Source organism: Salvelinus alpinus, chromosome 35, assembly GCF_045679555.1.
Source record: "Salvelinus alpinus chromosome 35, SLU_Salpinus.1, whole genome shotgun sequence".
Taxonomy (NCBI): Eukaryota; Metazoa; Chordata; class Actinopteri; order Salmoniformes; family Salmonidae; genus Salvelinus; species Salvelinus alpinus.
Window position 1 is genome coordinate 7929126 of NC_092120.1, and position 26347 is coordinate 7955472.

The 26347-nt window shown below is 39.3% G+C and overlaps 1 protein-coding gene and 1 long non-coding RNA gene across 3 annotated transcripts in view; one reads left to right on the top strand and one right to left on the bottom strand.

The window, feature by feature from the left end:
* The window catches only part of LOC139564148 (uncharacterized), a 33490-nt gene extending 14916 nt beyond the window's left edge, over nt 1–18574 (bottom strand). The window contains exon 1 of the long non-coding RNA XR_011672703.1: nt 18461–18574. This is a non-coding gene — a long non-coding RNA (uncharacterized lncRNA). The remainder of the gene's footprint in view (nt 1–18460) is intronic.
* The window catches only part of dpys (dihydropyrimidinase), a 35546-nt gene continuing 15411 nt past the window's right edge, over nt 6213–26347 (top strand). The window contains exons 1-8 of one of the 2 annotated variants that reach the window (XM_071383373.1): nt 6213–6379; nt 6517–6803; nt 11894–12052; nt 13008–13187; nt 18478–18667; nt 19046–19202; nt 19640–19781; nt 20812–20954. In XM_071383373.1, coding sequence (XP_071239474.1) covers nt 6552–6803; nt 11894–12052; nt 13008–13187; nt 18478–18667; nt 19046–19202; nt 19640–19781; nt 20812–20954 — 1223 coding nt within the window. In that variant the 5' untranslated portion in view covers nt 6213–6379; nt 6517–6551. Of the gene's footprint in view, nt 6804–11893; nt 12053–13007; nt 13188–18477; nt 18668–19045; nt 19203–19639; nt 19782–20811; nt 20955–26347 lie in introns of both variants that reach the window. The other variant, XM_071383372.1, reaches the window with a different exon arrangement.

The window sequence follows — 26347 nt, forward strand, 5'->3', positions numbered from 1 at the left end:
TTTAAGCTGGGTCAAGCTGAAACCTCCCATGACAGTTCTCTCACATCAAGCCGCCAAAGCGCCTCCTCTTGCCACAAACACAGCCAATATCGATGCTATGCTCGAAAACTGATTGAAAAGAGACTTACATGTTTCAAAGCATGCTGGGAATTGGGGGCCAGGCGACAACCCAAAGTATTAAAGCTTAGATACTGTAGTCACCAGTATGCTATAAAAAGACAACATATGCCCACTTTGTACAGACTGACTGGTAGCCTACACACAAACCACTACATGTCAACTTTAATTCCAAACAACACAGCCAGAAAGTTTTTACAGGAAAATACACTGACACTATAGTCCAGAAATCATTTTTAGCTTCTGTCCTGTACTATGGCAAAATAACAACAGACAGACAGATCTCCATATTCATGCACTAATGAAAGCAATGCTAAATATATTAAGCCCCAAAATTGTCATAATTTAACTATTTAACTGTATCACAATAAAAAAAAAACAGTCTCTCAGCTGCACTGAATTACACTGTAAATATGGAGTATGTGATGCAATGTATTCTTCAACACCTCTCTTTACAACACACCATAAACATTTTCTAAATCCTGTATTTACTACTTTCCCTCTTCACCAGTAAAAAAAGTGCCTTACAGTGCTCTCTGGAAATTAGGGAAGAGAGCATTGTTATGCTCTTGTTATGTGGAAAGTAATGTGATGTACTTGTTGAAATGCTGTGATTCTATAGGGCTGCCTTTTTACAACAGGACAGGGAGGACAGAAGGACAGGGAGGATTAGAAGGACAGGGAGAACAGAAGGACAGGGAGGACAGAAGGACAGGGAGGACAGAAGAACAGAAGGACAGGGAAAAGCCAACAGACATGACAGGAAGTGGAGATCTGCTTTTTAACACTAGAAGGTATACATATGAATAATTGTGAATAGCTAACTATTTAGTAACCAACACACCCAAATAACTATAACAGAAATATATTTAAGACACTGATTTATAATCTGTGTTTTTTTAAGTTACCTACATTTCATGTGATATATCTATATCTCCAGATATTCTAACTGTGGTCCCAAAACACTTCTCTTTTCAGTCAGAGTATCTCCGAGGGAATCTGTGGTGCAGAGTGTATTAGTAGAGCAGTGCAGTAATACGATAGCATACTTATTCATCACATCATATCCATCTGTGCAGATCTTCAGTAATGATCAACTAAAAGGAGCAGAGAACTATCATTGGGGGTTTTTTCACTGAGGTTGTGAAATGATTCAAGTATATTCCTGAAATGCCTGAAAATATATAAACATTGGTAAACAAAAGTATTAAGATTTGGCAGAATTCATTGAATTCTTAACAAAAAATGAATGTGCTGTTATAAATGTGGATATGACTGAGCACTATACCTCAATACAAATTAGGTCAACAAAACACAAGAGTAAATTAAATCATTTAAAAAAGCTATTTAAAAATGTGAAATCCCTTTTGATGGTGTAAGTGTATAGTCATTGTTGGACAACTTTAACTTGTTTTTCCTTGACATATACACTGAGTGTACAATACATTAGGAACACCTTTTGCCCTCAGAACAGCCTCAATTCATTGGGGCATGGACTCTACAAGGTGTTGAAATTGTTCCACAGGGATGCTGGCCCGTGTTGATTCCAATGCTTCCCACAGTTGTTTCAAGTTGTCTGGATGTCCTTTGGGTGGTGGACCATTCTTGATACACACGAAAAACTGTTGAGCGTGGAAAAACCCAGCAGCGTTGCAGTTCTTGACACACTCAAACCGGTGCACCTGGCACCTACTACCATACCCCGCTCGAAGACACTTAAATATTTTGTCTTGCTCATTCACCCTCTGAATGACAAACATACACAATAAGTGTCTCAATTGTCGAAAGGCTTAAAAATCCATCTTTAACCTGTCTCCTCCCCTTCATCTACACTGATTGAAGTGGATTTACCAGTGACATCAATAAGGGATCATAGTTTTTACCTGGATTCACCTGGTCAGTCTATGTCATGGAAAGAGCAGGTGTTTCTAATGTTTTGTATACTCAGTGTATACAGAATCAATATGTTGGGAATTCACATTTGTGGGAATTTTACTCTGAAGTATTTAATACTGCGTGGACTAAATCAAATAGAGTGCTCTGCTCAGCACTACCAATCCGTTGTGAATATTTTCCTGGAGAGAACACAAACCCTGTGACTTTTAGAGAGGAAGCATGAGGTCATGTTTCATACCTCACGGAGAAAGCAGATTAAATATTATGTCAATTTAAAAGCACTGGGAAATGTCCTCTTTGATTTCCACATGATAAACATGTAAATATCACTCTTTCTTTTTTAAACAGGGTGTTATTGCTCTTGACACTGTCTGGTTGAGAAGTCCATCAACCTTTACATCATCATTCCTTTGGTTGCCCATCAATGTAAAGACAAGTAGACATGCATCTGTAACTGCAGGTGTCATAAAGGTCCCCATATATCTTACATCAGCCTATATATATGTAAACTAACTCAATAAGGACGCTAGGACTGCAAATTGTGTGGATATTCAAGTTGTGACAGACAGAGGACAAACCAGTTGAAATGTTACTCAATGGTGCCATCTAGTGTTTGGAAAAACACCCTGTCTGAGACAGACGAAGATCCAAACCCTCTGGTAACTTATAAGTTTGAACAACAATAATCGGTTATATTTGCTGCATTAATTTGATTGCTTTGTCTACGGATTCATCTGCCTTGCAATTATAAGTGTAGCATTAAAACACTAATTCATTAACTCAATTGTGGGTAGATTGATTAATTCTAAATAAACATGCGATTGCTGCAGCAAACGAGCTCTGCAACAACGTGGAGACATCTGGGACTGAGAGGAGAAGACATTTTGATTATTTTCAGACATGTGTAGTTGCAAATCTTTTAATTAACATGAGTAGATAGTGAGGTTGTTGAACATCTACAGTAACTGTCTGTTATGTGTTCTCATATTTGGTCACTTTATCAATGAGAAATGAGGCAGTGGATTTAAAATGCAGTGGTACTAGTGAAGGGGATCGATCTATACTGGGGCATATCCATCATCACCTTTCAAGATTATTTTTGTTGTTGAATGGGGCCTGTATATGCAAATCCAGCTACCAAAAAATATAATAAAATTAAGATCAAACAAAGCAGATGGTCACATAAATCATCTTTTCACATGTTGGAATGTTGCCCTTATTACAGAACAATGAATCACATTATGTTTTGGAATAGTTTGGCCATTCTGCTCTTGTTCAAGTAAGACTATCAAGAAATGTGTTGAAATTTAATTGGTTTGAAAATACAACAATTATTATAAAAATAGGGTGGTTAATAAGGTTATATTCAAGCTGAAGAAAACATATCAAGCTATAATATCATGCTTTAATCCTTGACTTCTACCTACAGTACAGTGCAGAATCACATGCATCATTTCTCATGCCACAGAGTAGGCTAACTTAGCATGGTTCAGAACAGGGGTTCAGTGGAGGGGTTTGAACACTCTGTATCAATACAATCCAAGCCCTGGAATAGAGAGTGCAGTCAGTCAAAAAGCTCTCCTGTCTGAGGCTCTGTCAGCATCTGCACATACAGAAAAGCCTCATCAGAGAGATACTGCTAAAGTGCATGTAATACTTTAGAGATTTAATGCAGGTTTTAATTGGATAGAGGCCCATTATTTTTCAATACAGAAGGGGCAGTGAGGCACATAAAGCTCTTGAATATTTTTGCAAATCGTGTTCAACAGCATAATGATTAACCATGGCACTAAATTTGCCTCACAAAATGAAAAGCAAACTTCATGCAAGGCGTAATTTAATTGTTTCCCTTCACATTTTCTGCCTCTCCATTGTTGGAAGCTTAACATTTTTAGAGTCTGCTTAACAGCTGCCTGCCTTTTGATGCTTGAGCTGCAACAATGTGATTGACAAATGTTTTGAAGTACTGTTGTCGCAGTGCGTTTTCACCTCCATACAGTCCCAATTTTTTCCGCTTAGTTCTACTGATTACAGATCATCTACAGATAATTGAAAGATCATTATGTATGGAGGACTGATCATTTGAAATCTCTATTTCAATATCTGAGATTGTGTGTTTCCAAGGGTATGAGTGAAATAAGGAATAACTTTTTAAAATCCAGTTCAGATTTTTTATTATTATATATCAAATAAATGCAATATAATTTCAATATAACCAACACAATATAGAGATATTTGTTTACTCTAGTCTAGGTATTACGTTTACTCAGGTTAAGATAATTTGACATAAATAGGATAATCATGTAATTCAAATGTGGAATAATTTTAAACATTTGTTGGTTTGTTTATGGTAGTTTATGATTCTAGGATTATGAAAGAATGAGACAAATTTATATTAGTCCTTTCAATGTCTTTTCAATCTGAAGAGAACACTGCCATCTGGGCAACAATTAGTGGAAATGCAATCTACCAGTCTGGGTCTATGAATGTCTGTGTTTCCTTAACACTTCTGAAACCTTATGGGGCAAAGAACATACAACAAAAGATTAATCAGATTGAGCATGCACTTTCCCTGTAATGTGCATTCTTTCAAAACACTTTTTGTAGACATCTGTAAGCATAAAACATATGCTAAAGAAGTATAAACGATAATGCAGTACCAGGAAGAAAAGTACCAGGAAGAAAAGTACCAGGAAGAAAAGTACCAGGAAGAAAATTACCAGGAAGAAAAGTACCAGGAAGAAGCAGGAACTCCTTTTATTAGAGCACACAGAGGTAATGAAGGGGATCAATAGGATTAGGAAATAGTTTAAAGCATTTTCTGTTTTGCCAGAACATTTTAAATTGAAATGGGAAAATTGTAACTGTTATACCAGGAAATAATAAGTAAGTATTACAAAGATTGGAAAAATTAGGACATTCTGAGCTAAAACCAAAAACAATCAAATCACTTTGAAGAACAATGGCCATTTTGGCACTTTTTAATTCATATCACCCTATGTTCGGTTTAGTGTTCCCAGGATATATATTTTTTTTTACAGTTACACCTGACCTGTGTAGTACAGGGAACAACAACAAGGCTCAACGGCAGCTTTCTAAATCCACCCTGAATCGTAACTTTCTTCATGCCACATCGAGAGTTTCTGTTAGTAACAAGATGCCACTGCTGCCTCATTGGTTTGTCTCCTACTGATTAGGGCTCTCATCTTATGTAAATCCCCTTAAGTCACATGTTATTGTGTATTGCAGTACTGTGAAGGTTAGGTGTTTCCTAAGCCCTGTGCACTGTCTTATCTCCCTACCACATGCATCTTTGTCTCTCCAATGTCTCTGTTTTTTTATTCTATTTTTAATATGCTAATGGGTGAAAAAAGTTGTGGGAACTGAACTGATGTGATGTTCTTGTTGACAACCAATCCACTGCACTGAAATGCTAATCTCTTCCAGTGGCTAACAACAAAAACAGTTCAGGAGACAAAGAGATGTGATGTGTTGAGTGCTCCAGGAATATCACAATGTTATCTGAAAGTCTGTGGTTTTAGTTTACCTACTGAATGCATCCTCAGAAATACACTTTGGTCAGCTTCTAGTGGGCAGAGAATAGGGCATAGAGAAAACGTAACATTTTTAAAGCAAGTTTTCTGTCATTCTTAACATTTTGCCACGGGGTAGAGAGACATTTTTGCCGTTTTAAAGCTAATTTCCTGAAATTCTACACCTTTTGCCATGACCTATGTTAATATGATATCCGAGTGAGAGTAACTAACAATATCAATGTTGTCCCTCTGGAGGTCAGGGTCCCTTTGTGCTTGGTCGGTAATTCAGCCATGATTACTACAAGTTTAGATAGCTGCTGGGTAGACTCATTTAACAATCTAAAAAATGTTAGCCGACGTGTTAATTGAGTGACAGTCAATGACTGACGTAAGAGGAAAACTGCTGATGCACAACCAAATTTCCACCTTGTGTATTCTACTATTCTAACTCTCCACAGTAAGTTGAGACCCTGGGTGAGTTCCTAGCAGCCGGCCGGGGGCCCTAGGCAACCGCCTATGTCGCTTAAGCCCAGGGCTGGCTCTGGCTGTAACCTCAGACTAACCTCATGTTCTGGGAATGTTGGAAAGCAAGAAGTCAGCAATCCATTAATCATTTGCCTATTTGTGGGAACGGCCGACCGCCCAAAATAAAATTAGTGGTCTCTGGAGCTTCATGGAAACAAACACACTTTAGGCCTACTGCAAGTTCATTTCTTTGTCACTTTCTACCAGACAATTTTAACTTGCTCATGCTTGCTATCTGTGATCTGGATAAATTGAGTGAAAAAATATTTTTTCTGGAAGTAATGTCCTTGGGCCCTGCAAGTCTGGTAAAGTTTGCTAAATATTGTGAAATCTAGGCTACTTCCTGGGAATGTCTTTTTTTTGTCTTTCTCTTTTAGTGAGAGGTGTGTCTACTTGTGAAATATTTGTTTGTTGTGTAACCCATACCTAACTGACATTATAGACCTATGCCCAGCGCTTCTAAAAGAGAAAGAAACAATGTTAAACCAAAGCAGGATCCTTATAAAAGGAGGGAAAATTGTGAACGAGGATTGCTCCATTATCAGCGATGTCTACGTTGAAGACGGAAGAATTAAAGAAGTCGGATTAAACCTCCAAATCCCGGCTGGAGTTACCGTTATAGATGCCACCGATAAACTGGTGATACCGGGTGGTATCGATACCCATACCCACATGGAGTTGGAATTTATGGGCACCAAAGCAGTAGATGATTTCCATATTGGAACTAAGGTGAGAATAATTTTGTGTTGCACTGTGTGTAGGCTATCTCTGGGTTAATTGAGTTTGCTTGATTTCACTGCATCAGGAAAATTCACAAGTAAAATCTGACAAAAATAATTACAGTGCCTTCAGAAAGTATCCATACCCCTTGACTTATTCAACATTTTGTTGCCTGAATTCTACATTTATTAAATAGATTTATTTCTCTTCCATCCCATCTACACATAAACAACTCATAATGACAAAGTGAAAAGATGTTCACAAATAAATGTATATAAGTATTCACACCCCTGAGTCAATACTTTGTAGAATAACCTTTGGCAGTGCTTACAGATGTGAGTCTATCTGGGTAAGTCTCGAAGAGCTTTCCACACCTGGATTGTGCAACATTTGCACATTAGTCTTTTCAAAATTCTTCAAGCTCTGTCAAATTTGTTGTTAATCATTGCTAGACAACCATTTTTAGGTATTGCTATAGATGTTTAAGTAAATTTAAGTCAAAACTGCAACTCAGGAATCTTCACTGACTTCTTGGTAAGCAACTCCAGTTGTGATTTGGCCTTGTGCTTTAGGTTATTGTCATGCTGAAAGGTGAATTCATCTCCCAGTGTCTGGTGGAAATCAGACTGAACCAGGTTTTCCTCTAGGATCTTGCCTGTGCTTAGCTCCATTCAGTTTGTTCTTTATCCTGAAAAACTCCCCAGTTCTTAATGATTACAAGCATACTCATAACATGATGCAGCCACCACTATGCTTGAAAATATGGAGAGTGGTACTCAGTAATGTGTTGTTTTGGATTTGCTCCAAACATAACACTTTGTATTGAGGGAAAAAAGTTAATTGCTTTGCCACAAGTTTAGCAGTATTACTTTAGTGCCTTGTTTCAAACAGGATGCATGTTTTGGAATATTTTTTAGAAGCTTGCTTCTTTTCACTCTGTCAATTAGGTTAGTATTGTGGAGTAACTACAATGTTGTTGATCCATCCTCAGTTTTCTTCTATCTCAGCCTTTAAACTCTGTAACTGTTCATGGTGAAATCCCTGAACAGTTTCCTTCCTCTCTGGCGACTGAGTTAGGAAGCACGCTTGTATCTTTGTAGTGACTGGGTGTATTGATACACCATCCAAAGTGTAATTAATAACTTTACCATGCTCAAAATGATATACAATGTCTGCATTTTTTTTTACACATCTACCAATAGGTGCCCTTCTTTGCAAGGCATTGGAAAACCTCCCTAATCTTTGTGGTTGAATCTGTGTTTGAAGTTCAGTGTTCGACTGAGGGATCTTACAGATAATTAATTGTGTGGTGTACAGAGATGAGGTAGTCATAAAAAAATCATGTAAAACACTATTATTGCTCACAGAGTGAATCCATGCAACTTATTATGTGACTTGTTAACCACGTTTGTACTCCTGAACTTATTTAGGCTTGTCATAACAAAGGGGTTGAATACTTATTGACTCTATCAGGTTTCAGGTATGACCCAGATGCAGACAGTGTCGAAGAAACAAAATTGTACTTCTAGCACGGTGGACGCAAACGACAGGTAAAAGGCAGGCATAGGTCAGTAATCCAGAGAGGGCGCAAAAGGTCCAGGCAAATGTTTAAGCACATTTTTACTCCTGAACTTATTTAGGCTTGGCATAGCAAGACATTTCAGCTATTAATTTTTTATTAATATGTAAACATTTCAAAAAACATAATTCCACTTTTACATTATGGGGTATTGTGTGTAGGCCAGTGACAAAAAAATCTAAATGTAATCCATTTTAAATTCAGGCTGTAACACAACAAATGTGGGTGTGAAAACTTTCTGAAGGCACTGTATGTCTTTTCTGTATTACGGGTGGGCTACATAAAACCCCATTTAATGAAGTTTAAAACATACTGTACCTTTACATAATTAAAAACATGTAGGATATTAAACAAAAAAAACATTATAAGGTGCAGTAGATGCTGCAGATACTGTATATACAGTTGTACCTGTGGATGTATATCAAGGCATACCTTCAAACTCAGTTCCTCTTTGCTTGACATCATGGGAAAATCAAAAGAAATCAGCCAAGACCTCAGAAACGCCTGAAGGTACCACTTTCATTTGTACAAACAATAGTACGCAAGTATAAACACCATGGGACGACGCAGCCGCCATACCGCTCAGGAAGGAGACGCATTCTGTCTCCTAGAGATGAATGTACTTTAGTGCGAAAAGTGCAAATCAAATCCCAGAACAACAGCAAAGGACCTTGTGAAGATGCTGGAGGAAACAGGTACAAAGTATCTATATCCACACTAAAACGAGTCCTATATTGACATAACCTGAAAGGCCGCTCAGCGAGGAAGAAGCCACTGCTCCAAAACCGCCATAAAAAAGCCAGACTACGGTTTGCAACTGCACATGGGGACAAAGATTGTACATTTTGGAAAAATGTGCTCTGGTCTGATGAAATAAAAATAGAACTGTTTGGCCATAATGACCATCGTTATGTTTGGAGGAAAAAGGGGGAGGCTTGCAAGCCGAAGAACACCATCCCAACCGTGAAGCACAGGGGTGGCAGCATCATGTTGTGGGGGTGCTTTGCTGCAGGAGGGACTGGTGCACTTCAGAAAATAGATGGCATCATGAGGGAGGAAAATGATGTGGATATATTGAAGCAACATCTCAAGACATCAGTCAGGAAGTTAAAGCTTGGTCGCAAATGGGTCTTCCAACTGGACAATGACACCAAGCATAGTTCCAAAGTTGTAGCAAAATGGCTTAAGGACAACAAAGTCAAGGTATTGGAGTGGCCATCACAAAGCCCTGACCTCAATCCTATAGAAAATGTGTGGGCAGAACTGAAAAAGCATGTGCGAGCAAGGAGGCCTACAAACCTGACTCAGTTACACCAGCTCTGTCAGGAGGAATGGGCCAAAATTCACCAAACTTATTGTGGGAAGCTTGTAGAAGGCTACCCGAAATGTTTGACCCAAATTAACCTGTCTGGGAACGGGGTTCCGCTAGCGGGGCGCCAAATTCAATCAACAGAAATCTCATAAATCACATTTCTCAAACATACAAGTATTAGGCACCATTTAAAGAGAAAATTATCGTTAATCCAGCCACAGTGTCTGATTTCAAAAAGGCTTTACAGCGAAAGCTCCACAAACGATTATGTTAGGTCCCCACCAAGTCACAGAAAAACAGCAATTTTTCCAGCCAAAGAGAGTTGTCACAAAAAGCAGAAATATAGATAAAATTAATCACTAACCTTTAATGATCTTCATCAGATGACACTCATAGGACTTCATGTTACACAATACATGTATGTTTTCTTCGATAAAGTTAATATTTATATCCAAAAATCTCATTTTACATTGGCGTATTATGTTCAGTAGTTCCAAAACATGCAGTGATTTTGCAGAGAGCCACATAAATTCACAGAAATACTCATAATAAACATTGATAATAGATACAACTATTATACATGGAACTTTAGATAAACTTCTCCTTAATGCAACCGCTGTGTCAGATTTAAAAAAAACTTTACGGAAAAAGCATCATCTGAGTACGGCGCTCAGAGCCCAAAAGAGCCAAAGAAATATCTGCCATATTGTGCAGTCAACATTAGTCAGAAATAGCATTATAAATATTCACTTACCTTTGATGATCTTAATCAGAATGCACTCCCAGGAATCCCAGTTCCACAATAAATGTTTGATTTGTTCGATAAAGTTCATAAAGCTCCTTTTGTTAGGGCGTTTAGTAAACAAATCGAAACTCACAAGGCGCGGGCAAGTCCAGCGGAAATGTCGGATGAAAATTCCGAAAAGTTATACTACTGGTCGTAGAAACATATCAAACAATGTATAGAATCAATCTTTAGGATGTTTTTTATCATAAATGTTCAATAATGTCCCAACCGGAAAATTCATTTGTCTGTAGAAAAGCAATGGAACGAGAGGTAACTTTCTCATGATCGCGCATCACGAGCCCGTGGCTGCTGGCAGACCTCTGACTCATTCCCCTCTCATTCAGCCCCCCTTCACAGTAGAAGCCTGACACAACGTTCTGAAGACTGTTGACATCTAGTGGAAGCCGTAGGAAGTGCAAGATGACCCATATCCCACTGTATCTTCAATAGGGGCTGAGTTGAAAACTACAAACCTCAGATTTCCCACTTCCTGGTTGGATTTTTTGTCAGGTTTTTGCCTGTCATATGAGTTCTGTTATACTCACAGACATCATTCAAACAGTTTTAGAAACGTCAGAGTGTTTCCTATCCAATACTACTAATAATATGCATATATTAGCATCTGGGACTGAGTAGGAGGCAGTTTACTCTGGGCACGCTTTTCATCCAAACGTGAAAATGCTGCCCCCTATCCATAAGAAGTTTTAAACAATTTAAAGGCAATGCTACCAAATACTAATTGAGTGTATGTAAACTTCTGACCCACTGGGAATGCGATGAAAGAAATAAAAGCTGAAATAAATAATTCTCTCTACTATTATTCTGACATTTCACATTCTTAAAATCAAGTGGTGATCCTAACTGACCTAAAACAGGGAATTTCTACTTGGATTAAATGTCAGGAATTGTGAAAAACTGAGTTTAAATGTATTTGGCTAAGGTGTATGTAAACTTCCGACTTGTATCTTTATCCATGGAACCTAAACCCTGTTCTGTGTATCTTTATCCATGTAACCACTATCATGATCCTGGACTACACTCTAAACATTACCCCCTCATATCCACCCCTCTCTAAACCCTAACCTATCTACAGTATACCCTAACCCTGCTCTCTGTACACAGGCTGCCCTGGCAGGATGGACCACCCTACTGGATATACCCCATACCATCCCCCTAAACACTAACCCACTCTCTAAACCCTAACCCTGCTCTCTGTACCCAGGCTGCCCTGGTAGGAGGGACCACCCTACTGGATATACCCCATACCATCCTCCTAAACACTAACCCACTCTCAAAACCCTAACCCTGCTCTCTGTACCCAGGCTGCCCTGGTAGGAGGGACCACCCTACTGGATATACCCCATACCACCCCCCTAAACCCCAACCCCCTCTCTAAACCCTAACCTGCTCTCTGTACCCAGGCTGCCCTGGCAGGAGGGACCACCATGATCCTAGACTTTGTGATCCCCCAGAGAGGCACGTCCCTGCTGGAGGCCTATGATAGGTGGAGGGACACGGCTGACGCCAAGGTCTGCTGCGACTACTCCCTCCATGTGGCAGTCACATGGTGGAGCGACAAGGTAGTGCCCCCTGTTATATCTATAATCTATTTTCTATACTGAAAAAAAGTGCACGTCAGACTCATGTTCATGTGTGACGAGGTAGCCTTCCCTGCACCCTGTATTGCTTTACCAAGCGGGGTTCAGATCCCACGGGTTACATTTGTACAGATATTTACAAAAATTATGAAACATTCCTGTCCCAGACTGAAATGTTTCATTTATTTGTCTTGATCTGTGAATGATTTGTGAGATTGGGCAGGGTTTAGAACTTTGTTTGTTCTGGCCTGCTGCCATCAAATCTACAGGGATTTTATAACATAGCAGACTTGTTTTAAAAATGAGGGACACTGTTACTGTAGATTCAATCCAATCAGCGTTATAGCACAGTTGACATTTAAAGGTAATTTCCGTTTGAGACAAAAAATGTGTTTATGGTGAATGCTGCTTCCGCCAACGTGGGAATATTGCCTTTAAAAGGTGCATATCCGAACAAATCCCAGCCTTAATCTCTGCAATATCTACTTTAATTAAAAACTGGGTGGTTTGAGCCCTGAATGCTGATTGGCTGACAGCCGTGGTATATCAGACCATATACCACGGGTATTACAAAACATTTATTTTTACTGCTCTAATTACGTTGTTATACAGTTCATAATAGCAATAAGGCACCTCGGGGGTTTGTGATATATGGCCAATATACCACGGCTAAGGGCTGTATCCAGGCACTTCGCGTTGCATCGTGCGTAAGAACAGCCCTTAGCCGTGGTATATTGGCTATATACCACACCTCCTCGGGCCTTATGACTTAAATAACATCCCAACAGGAAATAGCATGTGGTAATAGACTCCATGGAGACCTGGGATGGACAGAATGTCAATACATGGTTTTTACAGAAATGTTAACAGTCTTATCTCTCAGCATTTAAAAGAAAAGCACGTTAAACTAATTAGCTTTTTGCTAAACCCATTCTAGGTCAAAAAGGAAATGGAGACTTTGGCCAAAGAGAAAGGTGTCAACTCCTTCAAGATGTTCATGGCATACAAGGATGTGTTCATGCTTCAAGACCATGAGCTGTATGCTGCGTTTTCCCAATGCAAAGAGATTGGAGCTATAGCCCAGGTGCACGCAGAGAATGGAGACCTTATTGCAGAGGTATTCTTAAACATTTCTGACCACAACACAGTCAATATGGCTCAAACCTGGGGTTTGTTCAGTTTACTTCAACGTTTGCGACGTTGTGTTACGGTTTGTACTGAATGACACATTGCCTCCAAACGGTACACACCATTCATCAACAGCATTTGAGGTAAGTTTGCTCCCGTTTATTAGGTGTGGTGAGGTGAGGTGTGCCCTGATCAATTTAAGTGTGACCATTTGAAATCGTAAAAATCGTGCAGAAAACCATACGGTAATTGCCATCTGGGTCACCATAATCACAATATTCTTCTACTGGTCGTTAAGGACATTACCGCTTCTGGTGAATTTAATATTGCACACTGTTCTGTCGCACCCGAGAAAAGACTATGAGTGTGTTAAAAAGGAACCACGGAACCTTGTGGGTAACAATGTACCCATACAATATCCCATGAACCAGGACAGAACAAAGGTTAACTTAACAACTGCTGGTGAGAAAATAAAAATGAGCTATTTTGACACACTAAGCAAATACATTATTTTCAAAGGGTCAGTCACGAGATCCTATTGACTGTCCGCTTAGTGTGTAAGTATTCCAGAAGTCATTGGTTTAGGTTAATATTTGATGTAGCCTAATAGAAGACTAGACTAAAGATACAAGCCATGCAAAACGAACCCCATCCAAGCCATGTAAAACTAACCCTATCCAAGCCATGTAAAACTAACCCTATCCAAGCCATGTAAAACTAACCATATCCAAGCCATGTAAAACTAACCCTATGCAAGCCATGTAAAACTAACCCTATGCAAGCCATGTAAAACTAACCATATCCAAGCCATGTAAAACTAACCCTATGCAAGCCATGTAAAACTAACCATATCCAAGCCATGTAAAACTAACCCTATGCAAGCCATGTAAAACTAACCATATCCAAGCCATGTAAAACTAACCCTATGCAAGCCATGTAAAACTAACCCTATCCAAATCATGTAAAACTAACCATATCCAAGCCATGTAAAACTAACTCTATCCAAGCCATGTAAAACTAACCCTATCCAAGCCATGTAAAACTAACTCTATCCAAGCCATGTAAAACTAACCCTATGCAAGCCATGTAAAACTAACCCTATCCAAACCATGTAAAACTAACCCTATGCATGCCATGTAAAACTAACCCTATGCAAGCCATGTAAAACTAACCCTATCCAAGCCATGTAAAACTAACCCTATGCAAGCCATGTAAAACTAACCCTATCCAAGCCATGTAAAACTAACCCTATGCAAGCCATGTAAAACTAACCCTATGCATGCCATGTAAAACTAACCCTATGCATGCCATGTAAAACTAAGCCTATCCAAGTCATGTAAAACTAACCCTATGCATGCCATGTAAAACTAACCCTATGCATGCCATGTAAAACTAACCCTATCCAAGTCATGTAAAACTAACCCTATGCAAGCCATGTAAAACTAACCCTATCCAAGCCATGTAAAACTAACCCTATCCAAGTCATGTAAAACTAACCCTATCCAAGTCATGTAAAACTAACCCTATGCAAGCCATGTAAAACTAACCCTATCCAAGCCATGTAAAACTAACCCTATCCAAGCCATGTAAAACTAACCCTATCCAAGCCATGTAAAACTAACCCTATGCAAGCCATGTAAAACTAACCCTATGCATGCCATGTAAAACTAACCCTATGCATGCCATGTAAAACTAACCCTATCCAAGTCATGTAAAACTAACCCTATGCATGCCATGTAAAACTAACCCTATGCATGCCATGTAAAACTAACCCTATCCAAGTCATGTAAAACTAACCCTATCCAAGCCATGTAAAACTAACCCTATCCAAGCCATATAAAACGAACCCTATCCAAGCCATGTAAAACTAACCCTATGCAAGCCCTGCAAAACTAACCCTATGCAAGCCATGTAAAACTAACCCTATCCAAACCATATAAAACTAACCCTATCCAAATCATGTAAAACTAACCCTATCCAAATCATGTAAAACTAACCCTATCCAAGCCATGTAAAACTAACCCAATGCAAGCCCTGCAAAACTAACCCTATCCAAGCCATGTAAAACTAACCCTATCCAAGCCATGTAAAACTAACCCTATCCAAGCCATATAAAACTAACCCTATGCAAGCCATGTAAAACTAACCCTATGCAAGCCATGTAAAACTAACCATATCCAAGCCATGTAAAACTAACCCTATGCAAGCCATGTAAAACTAACCATATCCAAGCCATGTAAAACTAACCCTATCCAAATCATGTAAAACTAACCCTATCCAAGCCATGTAAAACTAACCCTATGCAAGCCATGTAAAACTAACCCTATCCAAGCCATGTAAAACTAACCCTATACAAGCCATGTAAAACTAACCCTATCCAAATCATGTAAAACTAACCCTATCCAAGCCATGTAAAACTAACCCTATCCAAGCCATGTAAAACTAACCCTATCCAAGCCATGTAAAACTAACCCTATCCAAGCCATGTAAAACTAACCCTATGCATGCCATATAAAACAAACCCTATCCAAACCATGTAAAACTAACCCTATGCAAGCCATGTAAAACTAACCCTATCCAAGCCATGTAAAACTAACCCTATCCAAGCCATGTAAAACTAACCCTATCCAAACCATGTAAAACTAACCCTATCCAAGCCATGTAAAACTAACCCTATGCAAGCCATGTAAAACTAACCCTATCCAAGCCATGTAAAACTAACCCTATCCAAATCATGTAAAACTAACCCTATCCAAGCCATGTAAAACTAACCCTATGCAAGCCATGTAAAACTAACCCTATGCAAGCCATGTAAAACTAACCCTATCCAAATCATGTAAAACTAACCCTATCCAAGCCATATAAAACTAACCCTATCCAAACCATGTAAAACTAACCCTATCCAAGCCATGTAAAACTAACCCTATGCAAGCCATGTAAAACTAACCCTATCCAAATCATGTAAAACTAACCCTATCCAAGCCATGTAAAACTAACCCTATCCAAATCATGTAAAACTAACCCTATCCAAGCCATGTAAAACTAACCCTATGCAAGCCATGTAAAACTAACCCTATGCAAGCCATGTAAAACTAACCCTATCCAAATCATGTAAAACGAACCCTATCCAAGCCATATAAAACTAACCCTATCCAAACCATGTAAAACTAACCCTATCCAAGCCATGTAAAACTAAAGCCCTATGCAAGCCATGTAAAACTAACCCTATCCAAACCATGTAAAACTAACCCTATCCAAGCCATGTAAAACTAACCCTATCCAAGCCATGTAAAACTAACTCTATCCAAGCCATGTAAAACTAACCCTATCCAAGCCATGTAAAACTAACCCTATCCAAACCATGTAAAACTAACCCTATCCAAGCCATGTAAAACTAACCCTATCCAAGCCATGTAAAACTAACTCTATCCAAGCCATGTAAAACTAACCCTATCCAAGCCATGTAAAACTAACCCTATCCAAATCATGTAAAACTAACCCTATCCAAGCCATGTAAAACTAACCCTATCCAAGCCATGTAAAACTAACCCTATGCAAGCCATGTAAAACTAACCCTATCCAAATCATGTAAAACTAACCCTATCCAAGCCATGTAAAACTAACCCTATCCAAATCATGTAAAACAAACCCTATCCAAATCATGTAAAACTAACCCTATCCAAGCCATGTAAAACTAACCCTATCCAAGCCATGTAAAACTAACCCTATCCAAGCCATGTAAAACTAACCCTATCCAAACCATATAAAACTAACCCTATCCAAACCATGTAAAACTAACCCTATCCAAGCCATGTAAAACTAACCCTATCCAAACCATGTAAAACTAACCCTATCCAAGCCTAGTCTAGATGATGAAGTTCTACTCTTGGTGATGTAAGATTTGACAGTTGGTTATAAAATACTTTGTCCCATGTGTGTGTGAAATACCTAATGTGGGCAAAGGTACTGGGAAGAAATGTTTCCTCTGAGATTAGTAAAGTACCTGTATTTTCATCTATCTATGCATCACAGTATGTGCTTGAACTAGTTGAGAAAAAATGTGATGTGGATAGCTATTGATGTCTAGTTGTGTTGTCTTTGAGACTCTTTGCCTATGTTGGTAAATAAGGAACATTGATTCTATTGCAGCACCAACATAACTATGGAATGTCAAATCAAATAATGTCTGACAGTAACATATCACACGTGAGGATGTTTTACTATACATGCTAGTATTACAAAACCCACAGCAAACAGACACACAGTCTTCTTTATCTATCATGTTCTCTCCATTCATCTCATGTACCTTATCATGTGTGTCATCAAGGTGCTTCCTAGAACACAGCCAACATACTCTTATCATCAGCAGTCATTTGGTCATGTCATTCATATATGAGTATAAGAGTACCATTTACGTGTCATGGCGTACATAAAGGCACATGAACAGTAGCTCGTCTCATTCCTCCATATGAGGTACGGGAACCAAACCAAACTTGTTTTGCAGTGTCATGTTTTGCAATCTCAGGACACTGGAATTACAGTGGCATTCATTCTTTCACGCATTTGAAAATTAAGTTATTTTGCTGAGAATGTTTTTATGTTTCTGAAATGTGGAAGCAAAGAGCACAATAAATTATTAACTAAGGGGGAAACTATTTGACTTCTCTTAATTTGTTTGGTCAATGTCTGAAGGGGTAAGGTTCATTACAGTAACTGTCCTCTGTTTGAGCTGAACAGGTGGGTCGGTGTTAACCTGAAATGATACTAAAAGCAGTGTTCACTCAATCCAATATTAGTTACACAAAAAGTCCAAGGATCAACATCTAGTTCCGTTTGATTCAGCTTGGAATGTTCTAGTTCTAGATTGTTAACTTTCTTTTCCAAGGTGAGGTCTGTAGAATAACCACTAGAGGGCAGCAGATGCCCAATCTGTTTTTGGTGACAAAATATTCATGAGATACATACATTTATTGTGAGCATGTTCAGAGTGAGTTTACAGATAACTTTTATGTAAACGATTAGCAACTAAACTTCATAGAGTAGAATTCGTAATAAACCCGTTGTCTGTTGGCAAAAAGCATGTAACATGTCAGCTTCCTCCCTCAACACTACCTTGCGTCATGGTGTAATATTCTATGCTAATCTGCTCATGCTTGTATAACCTTTTGTAACTATTTCTGTGAATATTTCACAAAAGTTTATCTATGTCACACAGGCAGTTTTTATTTTATCTGCCATTTAGGAGGCATTTTTTAAACTGACCTTCTCTCACTTGGCAGGGGGCTAAGAAGATGCTGTCCCTGGGCATCACAGGTCCGGAGGGTCATGAGTTGTGTCGTCCTGAAGAGGTGGAGGCTGAGGCCACCCAGAGAGCCATCACCATCGCCCACGCTGTCAACTGCCCGCTCTATGTTGTCCACGTCATGAGCAAGTCTGCCGCTAAGGTGGTGTCCAACGCACGCAGAAATGGTGAGGGGGCCTGACAATGCCTGCTGGGAGGAACTGTAGGTGGGAAAGAATGACAGAGACAGAGAGAGTGAGAGAGAATGAGAGAGAGAGAGACAGACAGAGACAGAGTGAGAGTGAGAGAGAATGAGAGAGAGAGAGACAGACAGAGACAGAGTGAGAGTGAGAGAGAATGAGAGAGAGAGAGAGACAGACAGAGACAGAGTGAGAGTGAGAGAGAATGAGAGAGAGAGAGACAGACAGAGACAGAGTGAGAGTGAGAGAGAATGAGAGAGAGAGAGACAGACAGAGACAGAGAGAGAGTGAGAGAGAGGCTCAACATGACATGGATGGTGTTCTGTGTTATGTATGCATGTTTTTGGAATGTTTTTGCCCCAACAGGCCGTGTGGTGTTTGGAGAGCCCATAGCAGCAGGACTGGGTACAGATGGCACCCACTGCTGGCACAAAGACTGGGCCCACGCTGCCAAGTTCGTCATGGGCCCACCTCTGAGGCCCGACCCCAGCACCCCGGGATACCTTATGGACCTATTGGCAAAGTATGTGGAGCCTTAAACAATATCAACCTGATCTCACTGTCCCTCTTCTGCCCTTTTCACTGAGTAAAGCATATTAGGTTACACCTTCCATGCACCCTCTGTCACATAAGTGCTCCATAACACTGTCATAACAATGACATAACAGATGTTATAAGCAGTCATTACTGGTGCTATCAGCATATGAACAGTCATGACTGTTTATAACATACATCACATAATATATATCAAATTGGAGTGTATGTATCACATTGTTACCGACCAGGCAGGAATACAGGAACTGGGAAGGTGAACAACAATGGAAAACAGTGGAATCTTTGAAAAATAAAGGAAAGTGAAGTGAAACTGCATATTGTCGGTGCAATAGAAATGAATGACAGGCAGTAAAGATGGCTGCCTTACCGTTTAGTGATGTAGATGCTTCTGTTTCATTCTTCCAGTGATGACCTCAGCGTGACTGGGACAGACAACTGCACATTCTCTGTGTGTCAGAAGGCCCTGGGCAAAGACGACTTTACAAAGATCCCCAACGGAGTCAACGGAGTGGAGGACAGGATGTCTGTCATTTGGGAGAAGGGCGTTGTCAGTTAGGCCTCTCATTGTGCATATCACATCATTCTTTATTATGCACACTATAGGCCAGTTACCCGGACAGATTTAGCCTATAGCCCTACACCAAAAAGCATACTCATGGAGATTCTCCATTGAAAGTGATTTTTTTGTTGTTGTCCAGGACAAGGATACAGGTCCTACAAAAATTAGTGGTACTATATTCAGACGGTTGATTAAGTTCTATAGTAGGACTTAAAAGGTGACAAGTGACATTTCTGCTGTGAGAAGAGAAGATAACAATTTATATTATGCTATTTATTATGTGCATCAAGGAAGTTTTTATCAGTCAGAATCAATCCAAACTGTCATAGTGGATGTAGCAGCAGGCTAGCTTTCTTTCTGTCCTTCTCTTTCCATGAATTTCTTCCTCCCTTACTTCTTTCTGTCCTTCTCTTTCCATGTATTTCTTCCTCCCTTACTTCTTTCTGTCCTTCTCTTTCCATGTATTTCTTCCTCCCTTACTTCTTTCTGTCCTTCTCTTTCCATGTATTTCCTCCTCCCTTACTTCTTTCTGTCCTTCTCTTTCCATGTATTTCTTCCTCCCTTACTTCTTTCTGTCCTTCTCTTTCCATGTATTTCCTCCTCCCTTACTTCTTTCTGTCCTTCTCTTTCCATGTATTTCTTCCTCCCTTACTTCTTTCTGTCCTTCTCTTTCCATGTATTTCCTCCTCCCTTACTTCTTTCTGTCCTTCTCTTTCCATGTATTTCTTCCTCCCTTACTTCTTTCTGTCCTTCTCTTTCCATGTATTTCTTCCTCCCTTACTTCTTTCTGTCCTTCTCTCAGGAAAACGCTTCAGTCGGTTGACCCGGAGGCCATTGCAAAAATTAACATTGTAAAACGCTGGCAAAAAAGTTTTGATATTTGGAGTGAAACTTTGAAACGCTTACTGCACCGTTAAGCATTGACCTTTGGTCAGGTTAATTATGTCAGTAAATATGGAATTTGTCATTCATATCCAGAATATTGAAACTCAGTATTTTGTGTAATTACTTTCCGCAGCACAGCGGGAAAATGGACGAGAATCGATTTGTAGCTGTCACCAGCAGCAATGCAGCGAAAATCTTCAACTTCTACCCCCAGAAGGGAAAGATCGCTAAGGGATGTGACGCTGATGTGGTCATATGGGACGCTAATGCAACCAGGTGAGACAAGGATAAAGACCATCCAAGATGTTTCTAGTCAAACACATAGTGAATTACTGATGTATAGCTAAATTATGAACTGTTTTGATGATGCTACATTTTATATCTTTGTGTATGAATATTATCCAACTAGTAGCATTTCATCACTACTATAACCAACGTCTTACACTGCAGATGGTGCAGACAAATCGAGCTTCCCACAAAGCCTGTTTTCAGGGTGAAAAACATTTGGCTAAATAAGAAAATAGTTTCATGTTAACTAGCTATGGTACATCCTGGATATAACTAGCTATGGGACAGCCTGGATATAACTAACTATGGGACAGCCTGGATATAACTAACTATGGGACAGCCTGGATATAACTAACTATGGGACAGCCTGGATATAACTATGGGACAGCCTGGATATAACTAGCTATAGGACAGCCTGGATATAACTAACTATGGGACATCCTGGAAATAACTAACTATGGTACAGCCTGGATATAACTAACTATGGTACAGCCTGGATATAACTAACTATGGTACATCCTGGATATAACTAACTATGGTACAGCCTGGATATAACTGGCTATGGTACATCCTGGATATAACTAACTATGGGACAGCCTGGATATAACTAACTATGGGACAGCCTGGATATAACTAACTATGGTACAGCCTGGATATAACTAACTATGGGACATCCTGGATATAACTAACTATGGTACAGCCTGGATATAACTAACTATGGTACATCCTGGATATAACTAACTATGGTACAGCCTGGATATAACTAGCTATGGTACATCCTGGATATAACTAACTATGGGACAGCCTGGATATAACTATGGGACAGCCTGGATATAACTAACTATGGTACATCCTGGATATAACTAACTATGGTACAGCCTGGATATAACTATGGGACATCCTGGATATAACTAACTATGGTACAGCCTGGATATAACTATGGGACAGCCTGGATATAACTAACTATGGTACAGCCTGGATATAACTAACTATGGTACATCCTGGATATAACTAACTATGGTACAGCCTGGATATAACTATGGGACATCCTGGATATAACTAACTATGGTACAGCCTGGATATAACTATAGGACAGCCTGGATATAACTAACTATGGGACATCCTGGATATAACTAACTATGGTACAGCCTGGATATAACTATGGGACATCCTGGATATAACTAACTATGGTACAGCCTGGATATAACTATGGGACAGCCTGGATATAACTAACTATGGTACAGCCTGGATATAACTAACTATGGAACAGCCTGGATATAACTAACTATGGTACATCCTGGATATAACTAACTATGGTACAGCCTGGATATAACTATGGGACATCCTGGATATAACTAACTATGGTACAGCCTGGATATAACTATGGGACAGCCTGGATATAACTAACTATGGTACAGCCTGGATATAACTAACTATGGAACAGCCTGGATATAACTAACTATGGTACAGCCTGGCTATAACTAACTATGGTACAGCCTGGATATAACTAACTATGGAACAGCCTGGATATAACTAACTATGGAACAGCCTGGATATAACTAACTATGGTACAGCCTGGATATAACTAACTATGGAACAGCCTGGATATAACTAACTATGGTACAGCCTGGATATAACTAACTATGGTACAGCCTGGATATAACTAACTATGGGACAGCCTGGATATAACTAGCTATGATACATCCTGGATATAACTAGGTATAGGACAGCCTGGATATAACTAGCTATGGGACAGCCTGGATATAACTAACTATGGTACAGCTTGAATATAACTAACTATGGGACAGCCTGGATATAACTAACTATGGTACAGCCTGGATATAACTAACTATGGGACAGCCTGGATATAACTATGGGACAGCTTGGATATAACTAGCTATGGTACAGCCTGGATATAACTAACTATGGGACAGCCTGGATATAACTAGTGGGCAGCCTGGATATAACTAACTATGGTACATCCTGGATATAACTAACTATGGTACAGCCTGGATATAACTAACTATGGTACTGCCTGGATATAACTAACTATGATACAGCCTAGATATAACTAACTATGGTACAGCCTGGATATAACTAACTATGGTACAGCCTGGATATAACTAGTGATGGTACAGCCTGGATATAACTAACTATGGGACAGCCTGGATATAACTAACTATGATACAGCCTGGATATAACTAACTATGGTACAGCCTGGATATAACTAACTATGGTACTGCCTGGATATAACTAACTATGGTACAGCCTGGATATAACTAGTGATGGTACATCCTGGATATAACTAACTATGGTACAGCCTGGATATAACTAACTATGATACAGCCTGGATATAACTAACTATGGTACAGCCTGGATATAACTAGTGATGGTACAGCCTGGATATAACTAACTATGGTACAGCCTGGATATAACTAACTATGGTACTGCCTGGATATAACTAACTATGGTACAGCCTGGATATAACTAGTGATGGTACAGCCTGGATATAACTAACTATGGTACAGCCTGGATATAACTAACTATGGTACAGCCTGGATATAACTAACTATGGTACAGCCTGGATATAACTAACTATGGTACAGCCTGGATATAACTAACTATGGTACAGCCTGGATATAACTAACTATGGTACAGCCTGGATATAACTAGTGATGGTACATCCTGGATATAACTAACTATGGTACAGCCTGGATATAACTAACTATGGTACAGCCTGGATATAACTAGTGATGGTACATCCTGGATATAACTAACTATGGTACAGCCTGGATATAACTAATTATGGTACATTCTGGATATAACTAACTATGATACAGCCTGGATATAACTAACTATGGTACAGCCTGGATATAACTAACTATGGTACTGCCTGGATATAACTAACTATGGTACAGCCTGGATATAACTAGTGATGGTACAGCCTGGATATAACTAACTATGGTACAGCCTGAATATAACTAACTATGGTACATCCTGGATATAACTAACTATGATACAGCCTGGATATAACTAACTATGGGACAGCCTGGATATAACTAACTATGATACAGCCTGGATATAACTAACTATGATACAGCCTGGCTATAACTAACTATGGTACAGCCTGGATATAACTAACTATGGTACAGCTTGGATATAACTAGCTATAGGACAGCCTGGATATAACTAACTATGATACAGCCTGGATATAACTAACTATGGTACAGCCTGGATATAACTAGCTATAGGACAGCCTGGATATAACTAACTATGATACAGCCTGGATATAACTAACTATGGTACAGCCTGGATATAACTAACTATGGGACAGCCTGGATATAACTAACTATGGGACAGCCTGGATATAACTAACTATGATACAGCCTGGATATAACTAACTATGGGACAGCCTGGATATAACTAACTATGGGACAGCCTGGATATAACTAACTATGGTACAGCCTGGATATAACTAACTATGGGACAGCCTGGATATAACTAACTATGGTACAGCCTGGATATAACTAACTATGGGACAGCCTGGATATAACTAACTATGGGACAGCCTGGATATAACTAACTATGATACAGCCTGGATATAACTAACTATGGTACAGCCTGGATATAACTAACTATGATACAGCCTGGATATAACTAACTATGGTACAGCCTGGATATAACTAACTATGGGACAGCCTGGATATAACTAACTATGATACAGCCTGGATATAACTAACTATGGGACAGCCTGGATATAACTAACTATGATACAGCCTGGATATAACTAACTATGGGACAGCCTGGATATAACTAACTATGGTACAGCCTGGATATAACTAACTATGGGACAGCCTGGATATAACTAACTATGATACAGCCTGGATATAACTAACTATGGGACAGCCTGGATATAACTAACTATGGGACAGCCTGGATATAACTAACTATGGGACAGCCTGGATATAACTAACTATGGTACAGCCTGGATATAACTAACTATGGGACAGCCTGGATATAACTAACTATGGTACAGCCTGGATATAACTAACTATGATACAGCCTGGATATAACTAACTATGGGAACGCCTGGATATAACTAACTATGATACAGCCTGGATATAACTAACTATGGTAGAGCCTGGATATAACTAACTATGGTACAGCCTGGATATAACTAACTATGGTACATCCTGGATATAACTAACTATGGTACAGCCTGGATATAACTAACTATGGTACAGCCTGGATATAACTAACTATGGTACAGCCTGGATATAACTAACTATGGTACAGCCTGGATATAACTAACTATGGTACAGCCTGGATATAACTAACTATGGGACAGCCTGGATATAACTAACTATGGGACAGCCTGGATATAACTAACTATGGTACAGCCTGGATATAACTAACTATGGGACAGCCTGGCTATAACTAACTATGGTACAGCCTGGATATAACTAACTATGGTACAGCCTGGATATAACTAACTATGGTACAGCCTGGATATAACTAACTATGGTACAGCCTGGATATAACTAACTATGGTACAGCCTGGCTATAACTAACTATGGTACAGCCTGGATATAACTAACTATGGGACAGCCTGGATATAACTAACTATGGTACAGCCTGGATATAACTAACTATGGGACAGCCTGGATATAACTAACTATGGTACAGCCTGGCTATAACTAACTATGGTACAGCCTGGATATAACTAACTATGGTACATCCTGGATATAACTAACTATGATACAGCCTAGATATAACTAACTATGGGACAGCCTGGATATAACTAACTATGGTACAGCCTGGATATAACTAACTATGGTACAGCCTGGATATAACTAACTATGGGACAGCCTGGATATAACTAACTATGGGACAGCCTGGATATAACTATGGGACAGCCTGGCTATAACTAACTATGGTACAGCCTGGATATAACTAACTATGGTACATTCTGGATATAACTAACTATGATACAGCCTAGATATAACTAACTATGGGACAGCCTGGATATAACTAACTATGGGACAGCCTGGATATAACTATGGGACAGCCTGGCTATAACTATGGGACAGCCTGGATATAACTAACTATGATACAGCCTAGATATAACTAACTATGGGACAGCCTGGATATAACTAACTATGGGACAGCCTGGATATAACTATGGGACAGCCTGGCTATAACTATGGGACAGCCTGGATATAACTAACTATGATACAGCCTAGATATAACTAACTATGGGACAGCCTGGATATAACTAACTATGGGACAGCCTGGATATAACTATGGGACAGCCTGGCTATAACTATGGGACAGCCTGGATATAACTAACTATGATACAGCCTAGATATAACTAACTATGG